Consider the following 24,801-nt stretch of genomic DNA (forward strand, 5'->3'; position numbering starts at 1 on the left):
TTATAACAATTCAAATAATATTATTTGAAAATCTGGTATCAGAGCCAATGAGGAGCAAGTATTTCTAAGTTTTAAAAATATTCAATTTGTTTTTTATATTTTTGAGTTCTGGTTTAACTGTCTTCATTAATGTATTATTATTTTGCTGAGTATTTATACACAGTCCAGTTAGCCATAGGTTAGGCGTGTCAAGGACAAAATATCCCTGTAGGCAACTATAATAATCTGGAAACCCTGATAGTAGAATTTTCTTGTAGGAAATAAGAAAACAAAAAATATTTCCCTTCCTTAGAAGAACCAACTCTTTTGCAAGCTTTATTTCCAATCGATCCCAAGAGTCCAACCAAACCTCAAACAATACTGTTAATGAACAAGAATAACATTATGAAAATATTCCCCAAATGTTTGATAATTGGACTCTTCCAAGAGTTCCAACAAACCAAGTTTACACGAAAATAACTTTTGAAAATTTAAATACTTTTTGCAGTTACGTTATAAAAACAAAATAAATGAGTTTACCTACTCAAAAAGAATATGAAACAATCCAATTATCAGATAAAGTCATCATTAATAAACTCAAAGAACAAAAATTCAAATACGTCCATTTTAGACTAGTCCAAGTTGGTTTCAAACCTCTTACTGTTGAAGCCACTAAAAATACCTTAATTTTAATTATCTTAAGAGACCAAAGACACATCATGTTTAATGACTTATTATTAGGAATTATAGAAACAAGCCTATGTATTGGCCCAATACATTTGAATTGTTATCTAAATTTTATGGTTTCTTTGACTGACAAAAATATTTTACAATCTTTGACCCTCCAAATACATACCCATAACTACAAAATGCTTCCTGGCTCGAAAGTACTAACTTTATTCTATAGACTCCACTTCAAAGCTATGTATTCTATAGTTAATATAACACCCCAAACCCAGCCTAGACATTATAGCCGAATCTGGCGATGTCACATTGGGTGTTTTTCGTAAAGTGTTATATCGATGAAAACTCTTACTATATATTTAACCTATTTGTGTGTTCCTGAGTCACATCATTCATTTCAAAACTTGTGTCACTAACCAAAAAGTATTTACTTTAAAATTGTTATTCATTTCCAAAAAATATCATTTTATAGTGGAAGCTTTTTAAAACAGTTTCATACTTGTGTTTACTTTGTTAAAACATTGTTTCTTTTGAAAACCCGCGTCATTTCCTACTTCTAGCAGTTATAAATCAAAGCAATTAAAAATTCCAAAATAAAATCCAAAGAGGCCTTATTACAGTAAAATTACCCAAATTAAAATTACTTCTAAAAGTTAAGCAAATATGATAGTAAATGCAGTTGTGTGGCCGCCTTTGAGTCCTTCGCAGCACCGATCCGCCTAAGCCTGGGGATTACCTGTATAGATAAACAGATAGGTGAGTTTACAAAAACTCAGTATGTAATCCCATATAAGCAACAGTCAAAAAACAAGTACAGTCTGGGCCTATGCCCTTTTTACCAACAGTCTCAATATCAGTTTGGGCTTTAGCCCATCTCAATACAGAAACAATCATATGTTTAGGCCTTGGCCTATTACAGTAACAATAAATAGTGTAGTAACAGTAATCAGTGTAGTAACAGTTTAAACAGTATACAAATCCTACCCATCCAGCCTCTACACTCCATCTCCATCCAACCCTACATTCCATGTGGGGATATAATCAACCTACCTATCCCCACACTCCAAAATTAGCACCGGTTGCGGCACTAAACAGTAATATGCAGCTGGGTTGCCAGTAATTTAGGCTCGAAGCCTTTCAGTACATTTCTTCCGATCAGTATAAACCCATCGCCATGCAATGCATCATACAGTCATGTCATGTTATATCATAAAATCATACATATATCCATTACAGTTTAAATAACATGCTAAAATATGATCATACATGCACATATATATACATCACATAGGAAAAACAGTCATCTTACCATATAAGAGCAAAATAGTCATTTTACCACATAAGGGCAAAACAGTCATTTTACCACATAAGGGCAAAACAATCATTTTACCATATAAGGGCAAAATAGTCATTTTACCACATAAGGGCAAAAACAGCCATTTTACCATATAAGGACAAAACAGTCATTTTACCAATTAAGGGTCTAGGTACGTTTACCGACCCAACAGAAGGTCCACAGTTGTCTCGGGTGACCCGTACAACCTTAACAATCAGACAGTGAAAATAGGCCCAAGGCCCATATTACGGGCCCACGTGGGCCCACACGCTCGTGTGGCCTACATAGCCCAGAAATGGCCTTAACCGTATGGATTACATAGCTTGGCCCAATATTTTTCACACGTCTGTGTGGTTTACCTGTTTGGGGCCCACACGACCCATTTCGGCCTATTATGGCCCCAAAACAGCCTCAGGCCATAAAATCGCTCATGAGGGCCTTAGCAATCTTACGCCCATATCTAGGCGTTTGTTTTACCATACGAGTGAGCGTACGCTCGTGTTGCATCGACAGTCACTTATTTCGGTTTTTGCCGATTTACGAGTAGGATAGTGTTTTTACACACCTTGATGCGGAAGTGTGCGAATAGACCACAAGCGCTTCAATCCTAAATTCAACATAATACACCATTATTCCCTTAACAACAGGATTTAACAATCCCTTTCTACAACACTTATCAAAGAGGTTCTAATCACCTACCTTGGTCGATCGACTGAATATCTCACACTTAATCTATTACAAGCGATTATCTACAAACCCCTTTAGAGATATCCTGCAATATAACTGAGACTTAATAACCTAATCCATTTATTAATCAACCAAAAGTTTGCACCAACACTTACCGAATGCCCCAAACTCAGAATAGGAGAAACAACAATCGGCCCATACCCCAACGAAACCCGAAAACACACGATTCAACAGGGCAAGGGCTAGCACAACCACACCCCTGAGATGAAGTATATGGCTAACATAGAAGATGAAGAGAGAAGAGAGTCGAGAGAAAGAAAGGAGAGGGAGAGAGCAGGAAAAAAGAATCAAGTACAATAAGGGTAAAAAAAAATAGAGGAAATCGATAAATCAAAAGTAACAATCTGTACCAACAATAATGAACAGTCGACAGAGGATTGTGGGAAATGGGAATCCAAAACAAAATTGAGAACTACCAGTTAAGGTTCGGCTAGAGGACCGAGCCAAACACCAATTACACTTCGGCAGTAAAAGAGATCTTGAGAAAAACGAAAGCTATAAAGTGGAAAGGAAGAAAGGAAGAAACAACAGAGAAGCACATAGTCACCAAAATTTCCAGAGAAAAAGAAAAGAAAACCAGCTAAAGCCGAATTGCCAAAAAAGATTTCGGCTACAGGGGAACAAAGGGGTTTTGCCGTCAGAATTTTGGAAAACTTGGAAGAGGATGCCGAAATTTTGAGAAGGCAGAATTCAAGTCTGGCTCAAACACATCCCACTTCCTCATACTCTCCACCAAATCGACACAACTCTCCTACTAAACTCAAATCCCTTTCTCTTTCTTCCCAAAACGTGATAACATCCTATATCCTACTATTTCCTCCTACAAATTCGGCACTACAATTCCCCATTCAGCACTAATTCTTCTCCAACCACAAATCCCCCATAAATTTCTCCTAAAATCCCTCCATCAATATCTCCTCAATCACCAATTCAAACTCCACTCAACTCAGCAGAGTTTTGGTCAACCTCAACTACTCACTCAGCAAGAGCAGCAAAATAAAACACTTCACTGCCTTCACCGAGATTCGAACCTCAGCCCTCTAGCATAGGTAACACACCATTTACCCCTTAGACCAGCATGCTTTTTATGTCATGCTTCACCCATTTTTATTTAAAAGCCTACTGACTAGAGACAGGGTTTATTCCTTAGAAACAAAATTTTTGTACATACCTAGGTTTGAACCCAAGACTTCTCAGATACTCCCCAGAACACTTAACCACTGAAACAGATATGTACACTTGTGTCATTTTCTTGCACAATTAAACATTTATGTGTAGCCTCATAACTGTTCCCATGCTCAAGACCTAATACTTCTAGGCCCAAATTCAGGGCGTTATAGTTAATACCAGAGCTTTACTTCAAAGCCTAAAAGGAGAAACCCTCTTAATAGAAACAGATGCTTTAAGATCTCACACCATAATCCTAAGAATAATACAATGGCATGAAATAAACCTTCTTAATAGGTGGAAACTTGAGGGTGCTATAAACCCTGTGGCACCAACTCCAATAAGAAACACTTCATTAAGTGAAATTTCTCAACACCAAGATGGCACAGTTGAATTAATATTCAATAGGCCATGAAGAATCCCTCCAACATATTTCTTCGAAATAGGAAGTACTAGCACAACTTTTAGGAGGTTAAAATTAGAAGAACAGTCAAATCCAGAAACACAAACTGAGGATTTTAAGACAGCTAGAGCCTCTGTCTCTTCTATCCCAATAACATTTAGAACCAATTTACAAGGAATAGATAATTCCTCAAATATAGCTCAACCTATCTATGCCAAATAGGAACAGAGTCCCCAAAATTCACCTAATATGTTACCAACATATTCATCAATAACTAATAATGCAAGATAATAAGAAAATTCAGAAATATTTGTTTTAGAAAAAAAAATTTGAGATAAATAAGGAATGGTGTAGAAAACACTTCTATTCTAACAAAATAAGCAAAAAGAGAAGATTAGTTTAAAAATTATAATGATAAAAAGAAATCATTCTTCAAGAATATTATGAATTTATGAATACCCATAAAATTCATATAAATTTCTTTGAATGGTTTGAAAAGAATATGTTAATACAATAAAACATAATACTAGATGGCAGACTATAAAGGAGAAGTTGAATCTCAACATCCCCCTTTAATGGATGTTCAATATCTTCACAAAAATACTGGAATAAATGTAAATCATTTAAGAATGAAAGCTCCTGATACAGGATAATAAATCTCATCAAAAAATAATAAAATGATAGTAGAACAAAACAACTATACAAATATCAATCTTCATACAATAGGAAAATAATTAGATTATATTGAGAATTTGGTAGAAAGTCAACTGATTAGGAAAAAACCAGTAAAAGAGGTAACAGAAAAAAGTTCTAAAGAACCAATATTTACACTTTATGAGATTCCAAAACCTTTCCAAAAATCCCAAAATGATTTCTTAACAGAAATCCAAAATAGACTTGATACTTTGGAAAGTTACAAGTCTGAATTAATTGCACCTGGAACCCCAATGCAAGCCCAACATTCAGTAAATACATTACACCAATCCTCCCAATCTGACTCTGACCAGTCACATGAACAACAAATTAACAAGATGGCTTGGAAAGAACTAAAAAGATTATATTATCCAAAAACCACTACACCTGATCTTAATATAGAAGAAAAACCTATTTTCCAAAATAAATATAATGCTAATACAATTTATTAATGGAATACAGACGGAATGTCTGAATATAATATTCTTAGTTTATTACAACAAATGACAATGGTTTCAAATGTTTATAAAACCCAAAACCAAAATGGATTAATTAGTGATCATGCTGTAGCCAATCTTTTAGTTGCTGGATTTATTGGTCAATTAAAAGGATGGTGGGACCATGCACTCACTAAAACCCAACAAGAAGAAATCTTAAAAGCAATAAAAAAGGATGATTAAGAAAGAATTATTTTAGATGAACAAGGAAGAAAAATCCAAGATGCAGTAGCAACTTTAATTTTATCAATCTCTAAACACTTTATAAGAGATCTTTCTCATCTTAAAGATAGAAATTCAGAATTATTATCAAATTTAAAATGCAAAAAATTAACCAATTTTAAATGGTATAAAGATGTATTTATGACTAGAGTTATGCAAAGATGTGATAACCAGCAACCATTTTAGACAGAAAAGTTTCTATCAGGACTTCTTACTTTACTAGGAGAAAAAGTTAGAAATCAAATAAGAGAAAATTACAGAGGTATTATTCCATATGAAAAACTTACATATGGTGAACTAATTAGTTTCACCCAAAAAGAAGGATTAAAAATTTGCCAAGATTTAAAATTACAAAAACAACTTAAGATATAAAGATATCAATGTAGAAAGGAATTAAGATAATTCTATCACCAATTTGACATTAGGAATGAATATTCTTCTTCAAAAATATGTTTCCTGTAAAACCAAAAATAGGAGAAAGAATATTTCAAAATATTATTAAAACCCAAATATAGAAAATATAGAAAAGAAAAGAAACAACGAAAAACAAAAAATAAAATAGATAAAATAATAAAATGTTATAGATGTGGAAAACAGGACACATCTCAAAATATTGCAAAATTAAAAGAAAAATTAAGAATTTAAATCTAAATGAAGAAATAGAACAAAAATTAAATGAGATTCTCTTAGAAACAACTTCTTCTGAAAATAATACATCTACCAAAACAAATGAATTACAAATAGACGAATTACATACAACATCCCAATCTTCTGATGATGAAAATGAACCCTCAATAATATGTTAACCAAAGACCAAAAATTTATGATTGAAGTTATTGATAAAATTCAAGACGCAGAACTTAAAAGAGAATACCTTTTGAAATTAAAATCCTCATTAAAAGATAAACCAAAAAAAGAAAAAAAATTATTTCTAGTCAATCAATATACAAGATATAATATTTAATAAATATGAAAAAATAAAATCCAGACAAATTACAAATTCTGAATTACAGTTAGAAATAAAACAAATTAAATTAGAACTTTCTCAGCTTAAAATGGAACAACAAGAAATGAAAAAACAAACGCAAACCTTAAAACATAAAATCGCAGAAAATAGTTCGTCAAAAACTGAACCCGAACCTGAAGAAAACACACAGGAATATGTGATGGTTCTAACTGAAATATCTATCCAAAGATATTTAATAAAAATAAATATTGTCATAAATAATAAATTTCAATTAGAAACAATAGCCCTTTTTGATACAGGAGCAGACCAAAATTGTATTAGAGAAGAGATAATTCCAATAAAATATTATGACTAAACATCAGAATCTCTTAAAGCTGCAAATGGTAAAAAAACTAAAAATTGCTTATAAAATTCCCAATGCAGAAATATGCAACAAAGGTATAAAATATCAAACATGTTTTTTAATGGTAAAAGATATTACCCAAAACGTCATATTAGTAACCCCATTCATATCCTTATTCAAACCATATAAAGTAACAAATAATTCTATCTCACCAAAGTTTTAAACACTAAAGCATAATTTCCTTTGTAGAAAAACCAAAAATAAGAAATCTAAACTTATTAAAATCTTTATCCATCCATAATGGGCAAATCAATACTTTAATTAATCATAAACAGAAACAAATCTCTTTTCTAAAAGAAGAAATATGTTTTAAAAAATTGACTGAACAATTAGAAAAAAAGAGAAGTACAAAAAAGGATAAATCAAATCAAAGAAGAAATAGAATCAACAATTTGTTCTGACATTCCTAATGTTTTTTGGAATAGGAAAAAACACGAAGTAACATTACCATGTGAAAATAATTTTGATGAAAGACAAATACCCACAAAAGCAAGACCAATACAAATGAACAAAGTAATGGAAGAATTTATTGAAAAAATTTTCATACAATGAACATTCAAATCATATTCACATCAATAACATACATTTCAAGAATTTAAAAATATAATTCAAGTTACATGAACTTACCTCGATACTTGTTCATATACAAAAATCTAATAATCCTGAACTTTTTTTTCCTCGATCTAGCTTCGTATTTGAATATTCTGGATCTAAATAAATAAATTTAATCATCAATTTATACATTTCATCTTCATATGTAACATTCTCTACAATTCCACTATTATTTATAGTTCATTCAAAGCTGTCTACTTGAGTCATAGTCACTAAATTATTTATATTTTAAGCTACAAAACTCCAAATTAAGATCTACTAATTTTCTTTGAAACTAGACTCATGTATCTTCTTACCATAAAATTTTTAGAATTTTTGGTTTAATCAATAAGTACAGTTTATTCTTTAAATTCACCCCCTGTTCTGCTATCTGATAGTTCCGACCCTTCTTCACTAAAAATTAATTATCTCCTCATACAAGATTCTAATGATCTTCCTATTTTCTTCTATTGAAAAAATACTCATTCATAATTCTAAACATATAAATTTAAGCCCCTAATTATTTTTCTTAAATTTTTGATGATTTTTCAAAGTCAAAATAGGGGAACCCGAATTCATTCTAACCTTATCTCACAAAATTTATTATATCTCATGATTTATAATTCCATTGCTTACACTGTTTCTTCTATGAGAAATTAGACTCAATAAGATTTAATTAAATATTTTTTTCATCCTCTAATTCGATTTCCAAAATTTATGGTGATTTTTCAAAGTTAGTCTACTGCTGCTGTCTAAAACTGTTTTAGTGCAAGATGTTTATTACCATTTTTCCCCTAAGCTTTTAATAAATGATAATTTCGTCTCTATTCAATTAACCTCTCAATTAACACTTTATTCTATCACTTTAAACTACATTATAACCTTTGGGAATCAGAATTTTATCACTAGAATTTAATTCTAAATTTTTTCACAATTAGGTCCTAAAAATCAATTTCTATTGAAATTACCTAATAAAATCATCTCATAAACAAATTAAAGCTTCAACTTCATGCTATTTCATCATAAACTTACAGCACTCAACCATGGTGACTTTCAAATTCATCCATGAAATCAAAAACTAATGAATTTAATAGTAGGACCTAGTTGTAAAAGACTTAAAAACACAAAAATTATAAGAAAAAGGCAAGGATTAACTCCCTTGGTGCAAAATTTATGAAATACCAGCTTAAAGAACCCCTCCTATGGTGTTTTTTCAGATGATAATGAAGAGAAATCACAAGAAATCTAGATATTTCCATACTAGTCCTAATTTTATTTAGTTAATTATGCAATATTTCAATTTTTCCCTTAAATCATCTATTTTCTTGTTGATTTCATGCCCTTGCCATCCAGCTCAAATAAATTTTCAGTCTAATTGCCTTTTAAATCCTTTCTCATTAGACACTTAAGCTATTTAATCATCCCAGCCACTTTTACACCTTTTCCAATTTAGTCCTTTTCATTTAATTAACTACCCAAACATAAAAATTTTCTAACGAAATTTTAATACCACATTACTAACATTTCATAAATATTTATAAAAATATTCCCGACTCGGTTTTACGAGGTCGAGGTCTCGATACATTGTTTTTACCCAATTTCTTCAATAATTTCTTTTTCTAACTAACCACTAAATCGGTAAAATTTTTCTATCGATATTTTCATACGATTTTCCTATCATATCAATATTCATGCTAAAATATTAAAATAGATTTATCTTTAAATCGGATTTGTGGCTATGAAACCGCTATTTCGATAACCTTGAATTTAGGCCATTACAGTTACAGAAACTTTGTGATGCAAATATTTTCTCAAAATTTGACATGAAATCTAGATTTTGGCAAATCCAAATAAAAGAAGAAGAAAGATATAAAACGGCATTTACTGTACCATTTGGACAATATGAATGGAATGTAATGCCTTTTGGATTAAAAAATGGTCTATTCGAATTTCAAAGAATAATGAATGATATTTTTTTTACCAATATTTTCAATTCACAATAGTATACATCGATGATATATTAGTGTTTTCAGAAAATTTAGAAAAATACTTCAAACATTTATCCATCTTTATAAAATTCATAAAAAATAATGGTTTAAAATAGTTTCTAAATCCAAGATAAGTTTGTTCCAAAGCAAAGTAAGGTTTTTAGGTCATTACATTACCCAAGGAACCATTACCCCAATAAAAAGGTCCACGGAGTTTTCTAGCAAATTCCCAGACCAAATCCTTGATAAAGTCCAATTACAAAGATTCTTAGGAAACCTCAATTATGTCATAGACTTTTATCCAAGTCTTAGCAAATTATGTAAATCATTATATGATAGGCTCAAAAAGAATACACAACCTTGGACAAATGGCCACACCAATATTATCACCCAAATTAAAAAACAAATCATTAAGCTTCATTGTTTATATTTAGCTGATCCAAATGCCCCCAAGATTGTAGAAACAGATGCTTCTGAAATAGGATATAGTGGGATCCTAAAACAAGTTAAAGGGGGAAAAGACCAAATAGTCCAGTTTACTTCCAGACATTGGAATCCAACTCAGCAAAATTATAGTACTATTAAAAAAGAATTTTTATTAATTGTTTTATGCATTACAAAATTCCAAATTGATTTATTAAATCAAAAATTTCTTTTACGAATTGATTGCAAATCAGAAAATAAGTTTTACAAAAGGATGTTCAAAATATTGCCTCAAAACAGATTTTTGCAAGATGGTAGACAATTTTGAACATATTTGATTTTGATATTGAATACATCAAAGGAGAAACTAATTCTTTGCCTGATTTTCTCACTGGAGAGTTTCTTCACAAATGCCACCCAAACTCCAAGACAAAGTGTAAAACCCCTTACTTGAGACCGTCGCCGGAGTCGAGCACGAGGCGTTACCAGACTTATCTTACTTGTTCGGGGCATAAAAAAATTTACTTTTAAAAAAAATTAATTCGCTTACAATCATCAAATATATTACTAAAAAGGGCCCTTGAGGCCCTAAAATATGCAATTGGAATGGTTCGGGACCAAACCAGGAACATTAAAAATTTTTCGATTACTTACACAAATCAAAACAATTTATTTCACTATTCATAATAAAACTGTTCATTTGCGTAATAGTCACTGAATTAATTATAACTCGAGTTACGAAACTTGAAATTAAATCCGTAAATTTTCCCTAAAACTAGACTCATATATCTTCTTACCATAATTTTTCCAGAATTTTTGGTTTGGTCAATTAGTACAGTTTATTCATTAAAGTTTCCCCTATTTTGTAGTTCAGCGAACCTGGTCTCTCTTCACTAAAAATCAATTATCTCATTATATAGAAATCAGATAATGTTTTTGTTTGTTTCTAATGAAAATAAACTCACCAAGGAATCTAGAAATATAAACTTTGACTTATGATTCTTTTTGTACAATTTCTAGTGATTTTCCAAATTTGGAACAAGAGATCACAAAGCCACTCTAAACCAGTCTTACAAAAATTTAAATATCTCAGAATATAGACCTCCTTTGCTTACTTTGTTTCTTTCTTATAAAAATAGACTCAATAACCTTTAATTCTATATCTTATTCACCATTTAATTCTATTTCTACAATTTTTAGTGATTTTTAAAATCCACGTCACTGCTGTTGTTTCCTAACTATTCCATGGCCAACTCTTACTCTTTCATAGTTTCTTTGCATCAAACCTCATTTAGGCATACATAATACCAAAACATGTTCTTATTTAGCTATATCATAAGCTAATCATTACCAAGTATTCACATGCCCTTCTTTAATCATATCATAAGGACATACATACAAAATAACCAAGTCTCTATACATGCCATAACTTAAAGTATTTCTAGTCACAAAATACCGAGATAACTCGTTGATAGTGTGAGGCGATCTCCGACGTCCTTACGGTTTTCCGAGTTGGCTTTCCGATACTATAAAAAAGAGAGAAAAGAAAGGAAGTAAGCATAAAGCTTAATAAGTTTGCATGTAAATAAATAATAACATTCTAAATGAATTATCAAGATAACCTGAATCTTTCAAACATGGACTTATCTTACCTTCCCTTTGGCACACTCTTTGAATTTTTCGTTGAACCATTTGGAATACTAAGGATACATGGGTACCTTTCTTTTTTTAAACTTACCATTGTCATGTCTTGACATGGTCTTACGTGGTATCCTTGCCTTATGAACTCACCATGCCATGCCTTGGCATGGTCTTACATGGGATCTTTGTCTTATAGTAGTTTATCAATGTCATGTCTTGAAATGGTCTTAAATGATTTCCTTGCCTTGTAAAACTTACCAATGCCATGCCTTGGCATGGTCTTACTTGGTATCCTTAAACCCTAATGTTATGACATTTGTATCCTACACATTCTTAAGGTTCAATCGGGACTTTTAAGTATCATTTCTCCGTCAATTCTTACTTAAATCATCAAGGAATAAATTTACAAAATAAATATATATATAGATGCTGAAAAATAACATCATTAATTATAAATAATAAAACATTGCATTTATTTACCGCAAACTTACCTCAATCAAAATACGATCAAATATTTTGATTTAATCCTCAACCTTTTTCTTTCCTCAGTCTAACCCTGAATTTCGTTCTTCTTGATCTATAATAGCAAATTTAACTTATTTAATATTCACATTTATCAAAACATTCCTTAACTCTAACTTTGGAAAAATTATAATTTTACCCCTAAACTTTTACATATTTACACTTTTTTCCCAAGGCTCGGAAATGAAACTTTATCCCTAATTCTTATGTTTTATGACATGCTGGTCATTTATTTACCTACGGCAACATCAAATTCCCACTCTAACATGTACTTATGACCATTAGGTATTTTTACCGATTATGTCATTTTACTCGTTTTCGCTTAAAATTACTTAGCTCAAGTCATCTAACATAATTTCAAGCTTCATATTCTACCATAAAATATCAAAATAAACACATTTCATGTAACATCCTGATTTTTGGGCCTAGTCAGAACAGTGGTTTTGGGACCAAAAATCTGATGAGGAAAAATTCATTTTTGTTATATTTTTATGGTCTACGATTTCACGGAATGATTTTGTGAAAATTTCGTTCAAAAATTTCGACGTTTGGGCACTCAATTTGGTCAAAAGGACTAAATTGTAAAAAGTGCAAAAGTTGAGTTCTACATGTTAGAAGTGTCTAATTGTTATGAGTTTTTAAATTAAAGGTCCTTAAATGGTAATTAGACCATTTGAAGTTTGTGGACAAAAATGGACATGGTATGATAGGTTTTTAAAAGTTTTTTCATTAAGGGCATTTTAGTAAATTGGTAATTAAAATGAATTAAAAATGCCAAAATAAGTCAAATTTGCTCATCTTCTTCCTCATGGCCAAATTTTCATGAAAAAAACCATGGCTAGGGTTTTCAAGCATTCCAAGCTCATTTGTAAGTGATCCCGAGTCCCGTTTTTAATGTTCTTTACATTTTTGAAGTCCCGGTAACATGTTCTAGCTATTTCTACCATTATTTTGAGCTAGGATTTGTGTTTAAAAATTTACCCATGAATGATATGCATGTATTTTGATGTTTAATGGTAGAATATGAAGCTTGAAATTGTGTTAAACAACTTTTGCTAAGTGATTTTACGTGAAAACGAGTAAAACGGCATAATCGGTAAAAATACCTAATGTTCATAAGTACATGTTAGAGTGAGAATTTGATGTTACCATAGAAGGGAAAAATGGTCAGCATGTCATAAAACATAAGAAAATAGGATGAAGTTTAATTTTCGAACCTTGGGGCAAAAGTGCAAATATGCAAAAGTTTAGGGGTCAAAATGTAAATTTGTAAAAATATGATTTTTGGACCCGTATGAATAATTTGACTAATTATTAGGCTAAATGTGATATTATAGATGAAGGAAATCGAGATTCGGGCTTAAATCGGGAAAATACAAGGTTATGGACTAAAATGGTAAATTGCCGTTTCTGGATCGATGTAAGTTCGTGTGTTAATAATAATGCAATACCGTGCATGAATTGTAATTCTCTATTGATATGGCATAAATTGTATGAGTTAATATGTTTAAGAGAAGTTGATGGATGGTATGTATGATATGGAAAAATGTAATGCTTGTTGTGACATGTGAAATTGAATGGCAAATTATTGTTACATGAATTGAGTGTTAAATTACTATTACCTGGGTTGTATGAATTGCTACACGGTTGTACCTGATGAGATTTCAACAAGTTTGTACGTAAATAATTTATCGATTCTTTTTATTTTATTATATTTTGTTATCATATGAAATGTGGCTGCCTATAGAATGACTATTTGTTGTAAATTGCAAATTGAAAAAGGACTATGAATAAATTTGTAACATGTTGGAAAGTGAGGAATTTCTCGGTTGAGCCTTCGGAATAGAAACGATACGAATGATTTATTGTGAGGTCGCATGTGTAGTACTAAGTGCAGGCTACTATACGTACCCGATAACTTCGATCACGTATGTAATACTAAGTGCAGGCTACTACGTGTATCAGATGGTTAGGTCAAGTGTGTAGTACTAAGGCAGGCTACTACGTGTACCGGATAATTGGTCGCATGTGTAGTACTAAGTGCAGGCTACTATGGGTACCAAATAGCTTTGGCTATAAGTGCAAAAATATGTGCAGGCATCTGAGTATCAGTTATTATTCTGAAGAGTTCAACGGGAAAATCGATTAAGTAAAAAATACATATGAACATGATTATATGATGAATAAGTGCAAGTATATGTTTAAGAAAAATTTGAGCAATATGATCGATATTTGAGTGAACTTCGATAAGACAAAATGGATAAAGTGAAATTATGTAAGAGTGAATTTTAGTAGTAAAACAGTGTTGGACAGCAGCAATTGTGTGAATTTGAAAATTTACCAAAAATTGTGTAAGTTGAATTAAATTTCAAATAAATTATGGAATTAAATCTTAATGAGTCTATTTTCATATAAAGGAAACAGAGGGAGCAAAAGAGTTGTATATTATGTGATATTCTAATTTTTGTGAGACAGTGTCAGAATGAATTCTAGATCCCCTGTTCTGACTTGGAAAAATTTTTAAAAATTGTAGAAAACTAATTATGGGTTATAATCTATATTATTAGAATCTTTGATGAGTCTAGTTTTAATAGAAACAAACGGGAACATTATCCGAGTCTTTTACTATGAGTTAAAGAAATTTTAGTGAAGAAAGGTCGAAGCTGTTAAACAGAAAAATAGGGGAGACTTTGAATAATAAACTGTACTTATTGACTGGACCAAAAATTTTTAAAATTTTATGGTGGAAAGATATATGAGTCTAGTTTCTGGGAAAATTTACGGATCTTAATTTTGAGTTCCATAACTCTAGATATAAATGATTTAGTGACTATTACTCAAGAAAGTAGCTTAACCAGAACATGTGTAAATGTACAATTGGGTTAGTTTTACTGTGGAAAGCATGTTAGTAAATTGCTTATTATTATTTCAAGTGAGCTTACTAAGCATAAAGCTTACCCCTCCTTTCCATTTCTTTTAGTGTTGTCAGGTTAAGGTTAGCTCAGGGTTGGAGATCGTCGGAGGCAGCATCACACTATCAAGTCAACACCTTGACAGTATATACACATATGCTAGAATTATCAAGTGAGTGGCATGTATAGGGACCTAGTTTTATAACATGTATTATTATAATTTGGCCAAATATATTGGTCTTTAGTGAGCTAATGATCCTGACTTATAAATCTAGCTATTTATGTTATGTTTGATATTGGTGATGTGCATATGCATGGTTGGTAATAAGTTGTTTAAGTTGTTTAATTAATGAATTAAGTCCGTTAATACCTCGTGTTCGACTCCGGAAACAGTCTCGGGTACGGGGCGTTACATTTCACCTATGAGTATTTTTTCAAATATGAACCCTAGGTTAAATTATTGCTAGAATAAGCTAAGTCAAGTAACCTAGACTTAAAAAATGTAAAGAACATTAAAAACGGGGCTTGGAATCACTTACTATGAAGCTTGGAAGCTTGACAAAACCCTAGCTATGAAGAACCCTTGAAATTTCAGCCTAATGAAGAAGATGGGCACATTTTGTCTTTTTCTCTTTTTTAATCTTTTAATTACCAAATGACTAAAATACCCTTCATTAAAACTTTAGATATTTTTATCTATGTATGTCCTTTTGTTTCCATGAAAACCTAATGGTCTAATTACCATTTAAGGACCTCTACTTCAATTTAATTCTTTAGCATCTAAAACTCATATTTATCAACTTTTGCAATTAAGCCCTAGTAGGCAAATTAAGCATGCTATCTATAAAATTTTCCATCGATACTCTAACACATGCATCTAATCACTCGGTAAATTATAAAAATTAATCAGAAAAAATTTTGCTATCTCGAATTCGTGGTTTCGTAACCACTGTTCCGTTAAATCCTTATTTTGGGATGTTACACAAAGGAAAAGGAAAAATAGGAGAGTTATCCAAAACTCAAATTTCCTCAAAACCAATTAAGTCATGGTGTGAAATTTTCCATGAAGAAGAAAATGAAAGATCATCATCCTCATCAAAATCCTCCAAAAACACAATCGTTCAAAATGCACAAGATCCAAATGAAATTGGTTCTCAAATCAAAAAATGGATTGAGTCCCTTTCTCAATCTCTAGAAGTGGCATTGGCCTTTTCTCAAATGAAAGAGAAAACTCCTCTCAAGCAAATTGCTGGTGAAGCAGCAAAGATTTCAAAAAATAAAGAGATTGTTTTACACAAATCAAAATCTCTCAAAAATATTTTAAAAGAGACATCTCTCCAAGATGTTTTTCTAAAAGAAATAGCAGTGTCTTCACAGACTGCTACACAAAAATCCTCATAATATTTTCCAAACAAATATTTTGAAAAAATTCTTGTTATGGAGGAAGAATTTTCAGAAAAATCAACACATATACTTTCAAAAGAACTTTCCAATGGATGGCATTTCAAGCCATTGGATTCTCAAAAACCCCAACAGTATTCTAAAAACATACTAGTTCAAACTGGATCAATACTGTTCAAACACTACACAGACCCAAAAGATCCAAATTTTATTACCCATTCACCAGCCCAAATATTAAAAATTCTTCAACCAAGGGATTGGAGTGAAAACCCAAATTCTCCAAAGAAATTTCCAACCAAATTTACCACCAAAATTGACCACCACCCATATTTCACATATTGGAATTTCCAAATGGCATGGTAAAACGCCTTCTTAATGAAAAACCAACATATGAGACATTCTTGGCTCATATGTTTCAAATAAGGCACCCAATTCAAGTTCCCAAACTGGTTCCAAGAATGGTGGAATTGGTATGGACCATCATCCTTCGAGATCCTACCAGAAAAAAATCAAAATTTATGGCCTAAATTCTTTGACAAATTTCAACCTGAACTAGACCAAAAACATATTTACAAAACAATCCATTTTTTTCTCAAAATTGCGCATTTCTTGGATTGTTTCTTGGAATTATTCCTATGAGCAAGATCAATGTACTGGAATTCCATTACTAGTTCGAAACTACAAAACTAAATGGTGGGACAAGTTTAATGATGAAAAATATGATTCAAAATATTTGGATAATTTTTTCAACAAGAATCCGAGATTATGTAAGTCCACAACCCCAGATCAAATCACAGCAAAATTCCTTCAAGCAAAATCGACAGCTAGTGCGATGTTAGCTCAAGCCAAGACAGAGAAGGAATACAAAAAACTCATGGCTGAAATGCTCAACTCAATGGATTCTGAATCCGAAGATGAGAAATCTTCAGCGTCTTCAATCAAAATGGTGGATCTTGCAGGCGATACCACCTCAGTAACCATTACCAGGACCAAGAAAAATTATGCAAAAGAAAGAAATGAATGAAAAGGAACAGGAAATATTCTCTGGCGTAAACAGTAAATATTCCCTACAAGAAAAGATAAGTGAATAGAAAATATTCTCTAGCGTAAACAGTAAATATTCCCTGGCAAGAACAGTAAGATTCTCTGGCACATGAATAATGAATATTCTCTATAGTTTGTATTTTTGTAACCAGAGAATATATTCTCTAAAAAGTTTCAATTATGTAATCAAAGTTTCAATTATGTAATGATATAAGGGATTAAATTTCCCGATTCAAATGATGTAAAGAGACAATAGCCCTCTATAAAAGACTATTAGATTTAGAATGAAAGGCACGACTTGAAATACCCATTTCAGAGATCAAAAATCGTTTCTCCAAATTTTTAATTTTTCAAAATTTAAGTTTTAAATTATTTTCCTGTTCAAGATTTATCAGATTTTCAATTTCAACTTACAAATTACGATTACGATTATCACATTTCAAATTCTATCCTCAGATCCTCGGAACAATCTAGTATCATTGGCTATAATATTATTTGAATAGTTATAATATTAAATGAATAATTATATATTTTTTAAGACATTATTATTCAGAAAGACACCTATTGAAAGATGTCTCTATGAATAGATATGAAAATTCCTATAAATAGGAATGAGATTTCATTTGGAAATCACACCAACAAGTTCTAAAACTTATTTCTATCCTTCCTCATTTTCTAATATTATTAGATTGTTCTATAAAGAGTTACTGCAGAAATTCTTTATAAAAATTGAGTTTCTTGTGATTCATTGCTCAGTGCTTAGTGGATTATTCTCGTCAGTGCAAAACGCAAATAACCATTGTTTTCATTGTATCATCGAGGTTAATTTGCTTGAAATTCTTTTGCACACTGAATATAGGTGGGGGCGAATATAACCTTAAAGATAGTGGCTTGATACACGTTTTGGAGTCTTATCCTATTTCTTTATTTTCTATTCGAGTTCTGTTCTTGTGTTTGGGATTTTCCTCACTAGAGATTTGTGCTAAAATGTTTTACAATTTATGTTCGGATTTGTAACTACACTCAGACATTTGTTTGTTTGTATTATACCTTAAATATGAATATTTAAGCAACAATACCAAAGTGCAATAGCAACAATCTTTGTCCTCCTCTGTTGCTACAAACAATGATACCAAAATGCATAATGTTAACAATTTAAGCAATATAATAAATAAATTCGTTTATAGTCAAACACGATTTCATACCATCATTTCTTTTACATCATACGCTTTATGATTTTAATAATCCAAAGTCTCAAGCCCATGAGGCTGTACCCAAACAAACTAAAACTAACGCCAAAGAAGTTGACTTGAATATGGTGGAGGAAGGAAGCCCATATTTTCCTATTCTAAACAACCCTTTCATGAATGGTCGAAAGCATAGCACCACCCATAGGCTACACAAAACCTCACCGAGCCCTACCCCTGATCCTTGCCCATCTTTATGAACTAATGGTCGCAACCCTAAGCAAAGGGAAAGCAGTGCCGTGAGGTGCACCAGCAAAAGGGTCGTGCCCGGTACAAAAATCGGTGACTCATCGAATGTAAACTTTGCGGTGCCGTTTATTTCATCGTCATCTTCATCTTCGGAAGCTTCGTCATTTTTTTGCGTAACATCGAAAACTGTATCAGACAAACCTAAGAGTTTAAGAACGATAGTTAGAACTCCAAATAGATACGCCGAAGTCGCTGTAATTCTTGCCATTCTCATGTTATTCCACCATGCTCGGAAAGACAGGTCTACTTTCAAGTATTCCCTGAGCGTCAGCATGTTGTAAGTCACAAAAATGGCCACTGGAATTAATATAGCCGGGTCCTGGACCTGCACTAATCGTCAATATCTTGTTAATGATGAATTGCTGGAAACACACAAACATAGTATCCAACAGATTTTATCCTCACCTTGGGTAAGAAATGCGAGTTAGCAATGATGCAATATGCAGGCAGAGCAGCATAGCATAGCTCAGGAACAGAGGTAAGCCCCCAAGAAAGCAAATAGATGTAGAATAAGTACAACCTGAACTGGAGGTTTCCGGTCAAGGTGAAAACTATGGGGTTGCTTTTGCTAACAAGGATTTCAAGCAGGCCAGTTGCCCACCTTTTCTGTTGAGTCATCGCTGCTGGGCCACCGGTTGGCGCACATCCTAAAAAGGCCGGTGGGTCTAGGAAATGGAAGTTGGATTTCCACCCTTTCTTATGAATATTTAAGCCAGTTAAGACATCTTCTGTCATGGATCCATATATCCATCCAAACTGAAATGTAAAAAGTAATCAAATTAATACACAAAGTTGATGCTCAAATGTAAATATTTTCTTAGGGTTTTTTCGACTAACCTTTGTTCCCCAGCTGGAACCAAATTCATAGTCGCAAGCTGCAACTTGGAACGATGCCTCGAGATAATCTGAAATGCTTTTTCGAATCCCCTTTTCGCCTTTCAGTGCATGAGTTGCTGATTCCAGAAACTCTTCTGATTTCCCGAACTCTTTCATCGCTTCATAATCTGCTTTTTTTTTTTTGTGATAAAACAGAATAAGCCATTATGCATGTTCTTTATAATTTTAATTACCATCGGAGTTTTAAGGCTTTTTTAGTAATATATATATATATATATATTGAAACTTCTTCAAGAGAAGATCGATAATGGTTCGGAACCTATTTCATTTCAGAGTATTCGTAAATAGAAAATATATTGCTAATTAAAAAGATTTGTTGGTAGTTAGGGATTAGTTTTAAAGTTTGTCTCACGCAGTCGATCGAACCACCAACTGATCGTGCACGAGTTTTATCTTTTACCTTCGTCGAGAGCTGTACAATTTGTGGAAGAAAAGTACTTCGAGGGAACTTTAACTTATGACATGTAGTCACGACATGCCATAGGTGAAGGGTTCAAACTCCACCAAGAGTGAGACGCTCATGTCCCCTTAGTGGGTGGTTATGCATCCACGGATTGCCCATTGCCTCGAGGTGTTTCCCCTTCCGTGAACTGTATATGACTTTCAATGTAGGCGAGGGACAAAATCCTAGCATGACCTAAGGACAATTCCTTCGATTGTTGGAGGTCCAATCGATTACTCGACAAATGATACTTCGAAGACTTCTCTCGAAAAAGTTGCTCTCCCCTCGCTTTTTATTTTTGAGGGAGGTCAACTCCTTTAAGAAAAGTCTTCAAAGTATTGTTCATCGTACATGAATGCATGACCCATTGCCTTGAGGTGATCCCCTCCGTACACCATACACGATTTTCGACAGAGGTGGGAACAAAATCCTGACATAACTTGAGAATAATACCTTTGATTGTTGGAAGTCCAACCAACTACCTAACAAACAACAGTTTAAAACTTCACCCGAACAAGTTACCTTTCAACATGATTAAAACAAAATATCTCTACAAATAAATGTTGGTCTAAGGTTCTTTGTAAATAAATTTTGTCTATTTTATTAATTTTAGTTAAAAATAACGAATTATTCTATAAATAATTATAATTTTGTTTTAAATTCAAAACTCAAAGTAAGTTTAGAAAGGAAGAAGTACAATAGCAAATTTGCAAAATTAAAATTAAAAATTAAAAATACTGTGAGACTATTTAGATCTTAATTTTAAAAAAATTATTTATGATGTGAGTGAAAAATTAGGTAAAAATATGCTTATAAAATATTATAGAAAAAAATTTATGAAAAGCTTTAGTTGAAATAATAAAATTTTGAGAACTTATTTTATGTTCAAATATTAACATTATGTAGTTGTTCGAATATGTAGTTGTATTTACATGTTATTTGTACTTGTAAAACTTTTTCCTTTAAAAAAATAAAAGAAGCTCTAACATTTATGGTTTTTTAAATTATTTTAGATGTAAATTATATAATTTTTATTTTATATAAAATAAAAAAATTGTTAATTTTAAATAATTTATTAACTAAATTGATATCAAATTAATATGTGACACCAAACAAAAAATAAAAGAAAATTTATTTACAATTTTATAAAATTTAAAAGAATTTCATAAATTTTGTGATTAATAATTTAAAGAATTAACAACAAAACTATACTCAAAAGTAACTCTCTCTTTTTTTTTGACAGATACTCGAAGTAACTTTCATGTGAGCATAATAGGGAAACAATATCAGTTGTATTGTAAGTCCAAAAAATTTAAAATTTAAATATGTATAATGTATGTGAGCATAATATGAAATAACATAGGATTGAATTAAAAAAAGGAATATTACCGTTTATTGATGCAGCGTTATCAGGCCATACACCATAGATGACTTTTCGTCTATGGAAACATCCTGTTCCGGCATATGGAGGTCCTTGGAGTCCTGCTATTCCACGCCCTATATACTAGTACATATATGCAAAGTTCTCCAGTAATGACAAAAACAAAGTATATATGCATGTAAATGTAAAAGCAAAAGTAAAAGTAATGATGACTTACTTCCATCAAAACCACCATCTGGTTGCCATAGGGATCGTCCTTAGTGGCATTGTAGAAACATTGAGGATACTGGATAAATCCCATGTCCCTTTCGCTCTCACGCCCAACAAGCTGACACAATGCTTGACGAACCACTTGTGGATTGTTCACAAACATATCACAGTCTACGTTCAGCATGAGCGGCGCATTCGTCATCAACCCTGACACTCTACTCTGTTTTTCACATTATTATCAATTCAATCCCATTAAAATAAGTAAGATATATATATATATTTTTAATTTTTAATCCCACTTGACTGTTTTTAGTCAAGGAAAATAAATTCTTTTATATAATAATTAAGATTAAGATTTTATGAGGTATAAAATAATCATCTACAAAATTAACATTAAAACCAATCATTAAGAATATATATATATATATATATATATATATGACAGTTTAGGAGATTTTACTTAAACCGCCGTCTCTAAATAACGTTATTAAAGATTTTTTCACATAATAATTTTAATTAGAGATAAATCTCAAAAAAATAATTAATGTGTTATTTTATATATCAATTTTGATTTTGTATAATTTTATAAATAAAATTTTGATTTGATCTAATTTTACAAATTGTTAACATAATTATTGATATAACGTAATTTTATGTTTATATATTACACATATAAATAATTATATTAATCTAATATAAAATAAATAGAGATATTTATTTATTTAATGTGTATCACTGGATCAAAATTAAAGTTTAATTGTACATTTAAATCATAATCAAAATTTCATATTAAAATTTATGTATTAAATTGCACACTAAATCAAAATTAAAATATAATTTTGAATTTGTTTATAATATTCCTAAATAATTTCAAGAAGAAATTAAATGAAATATGAGTTCATATTTGTTCTTTGAAATATGTCTAGAAATTTGGTGTTTTATTTTTAGATTTTAAAATTTAAGTTGTATTGTTATTTTGTTTACTAAATTTGTTGAAAAAACTCATTTGTTAGCTTTAATTTTAATAAAATAATTTTAAATCAAAATATCTCTAACATTTTATTTTTCTTATTTTTAGGAAATGGAATATTCTGGACGAAAGTTTTTGGGAAGAATGGTCCGACCGAAAGTGTGTGTATTAAAAGAATTACCAGAACGTTCATAGCCCCAGCTTTGAAATGATGTCTATATTTTGGCCGTTTCTCTCTGGAAATATAAATCAAATGCGGCACGTCTTCCTCACAATTCTCGCCTATTATCTACAACAACACAATTCTTAACCATATTATATTTTGTTTCCATTTTAATCATAAAAATATACAACATTTGCCTCTGTTGAAACATAAATGAGTTACCTTTATTATGGTTGGATGGTTGCCGGTTTCAATGTTGGCGAAAACAGCAAAGTCGTGAGTTAGATTACATGGAGCTGATTTTCGGCTTGCTTCCTTTATTTTAAGGCAGAGGTGTTCATACTCGACCTACACCAAATAAAATTGTTGATACAATTTATCAACAGAAATGGAGAGATGGGAAAAGAAATGTCAAGGTAGGACGAGGGTGAAGAAGCAGAGAGATTAGGACCCCCAAATGGTCTGAAGTCTTGTCTTTTTTCATCATGCCAGGTCCGACTCGGGTCGGATCCCGGGTCTGATTATTATATAATAAAAATATAATAATCGTATAACAAAAATATATAAATCCTCCCCCAATACGTACCTTAATCTTTTCCCACTCCTCTTTGAATTCGAAATTCGGAGCGGATATGGATATAGGATCCTCCAAGAAGTATCTAAAGGGAGCTCTAACTTGTACTTTGTACTTCTTACAAAACGGAACCCAAAGCTTAGCAAACTTGGAAGATTCCACCAGAGAATAAAAGGTGAGAGCGGAGCAACCGTCGTCGGATACATAGCAAGCTAGCTTGTCCGCTGGATAGTCGACAGCCAGTAAAGAGAGAACGGTGTTGACGGTCATAATAGGCGGTTCTCGCACCGGATCTGCGGTAGTAACGAACATGTCTACCGCGGGAAGCTCCGGAAACCTGACAACAAATTATATGAACTACGTCTATGAGCCACTTATAAGCAATAATACATAATTAATCTTTGGCTGGTTTGTTTGCAATACCTTGGTTCAAGGTTCTGTGGGTAGGTTTTGATATCCACAGGACTCCATTTGGCGTTAACAATGAGAAACCAATAGAAAGTGAACCATGACTCGCATAAGAAAGCAAGGAGCCAGACAAATCCATGGGTTTTAAGAGACAGGAGACGATAGAAGAGGAGGGAAATGAGAAGGAAGAAGAGTGTGGTATCGAGTGCTCTTTGGATAGTGTTTTTACTAGCATTTTTGTGATACAAGGGGAAGGGGATTTCATTCGCCATTCATATACCTACAAGCACTTATGGGTGTTATCTGCTCGCTTCCTACCTTTCTTCTCCTGTTATAAACTGAGTGAGGCCGGCCAAGCTTGGATATGCTTTTCTTTTTAATTTGTTTTGTCCTTAATTTAATAATATAAATCTGACTTTATCTATAAAATATATAAAAACATTAATAAAAATATTTGTCTGGTGTGAAATTATAAAGTAAAATTAAAGGTTAAAATATATTATGTTTCTATACATAGTGTATATTTGAAACTTGATATTTTTACTTTTATTTTTAAAATTTTAGTCCCTCTAATTTTTGATATAAAAATTAAGTCTAATTATTATCACCTTTAAAATTATTCTAGTAAATTCTCTAGTGT

At 31.7% G+C, this 24,801-nt stretch overlaps 1 protein-coding gene across 1 annotated transcript; it reads right to left on the reverse strand.

The window, feature by feature from the left end:
- Positions 1-18,800: 18,800 nt before the first annotated feature.
- LOC108473927 (cellulose synthase-like protein B4) lies at positions 18,801-24,550 on the reverse strand. The gene is made up of 9 exons (XM_017775751.2): positions 24,177-24,550; positions 23,766-24,090; positions 23,402-23,527; positions 23,198-23,305; positions 22,054-22,266; positions 21,845-21,959; positions 19,954-20,120; positions 19,522-19,872; positions 18,801-19,441 (listed from the first exon to the last, which is right to left on the reverse strand). The coding sequence occupies exons 1-9, from the start codon at positions 24,431-24,433 to the stop codon at positions 18,875-18,877; spliced, it is 2,229 nt and encodes a 742-aa protein (XP_017631240.1). The 5' UTR covers positions 24,434-24,550; the 3' UTR covers positions 18,801-18,874.
- Positions 24,551-24,801: the final 251 nt, after the last annotated feature.

Source organism: Gossypium arboreum, chromosome 11 (assembly GCF_025698485.1).
Source record: "Gossypium arboreum isolate Shixiya-1 chromosome 11, ASM2569848v2, whole genome shotgun sequence".
Lineage (NCBI taxonomy): Eukaryota > Viridiplantae > Streptophyta > Magnoliopsida > Malvales > Malvaceae > Gossypium > Gossypium arboreum.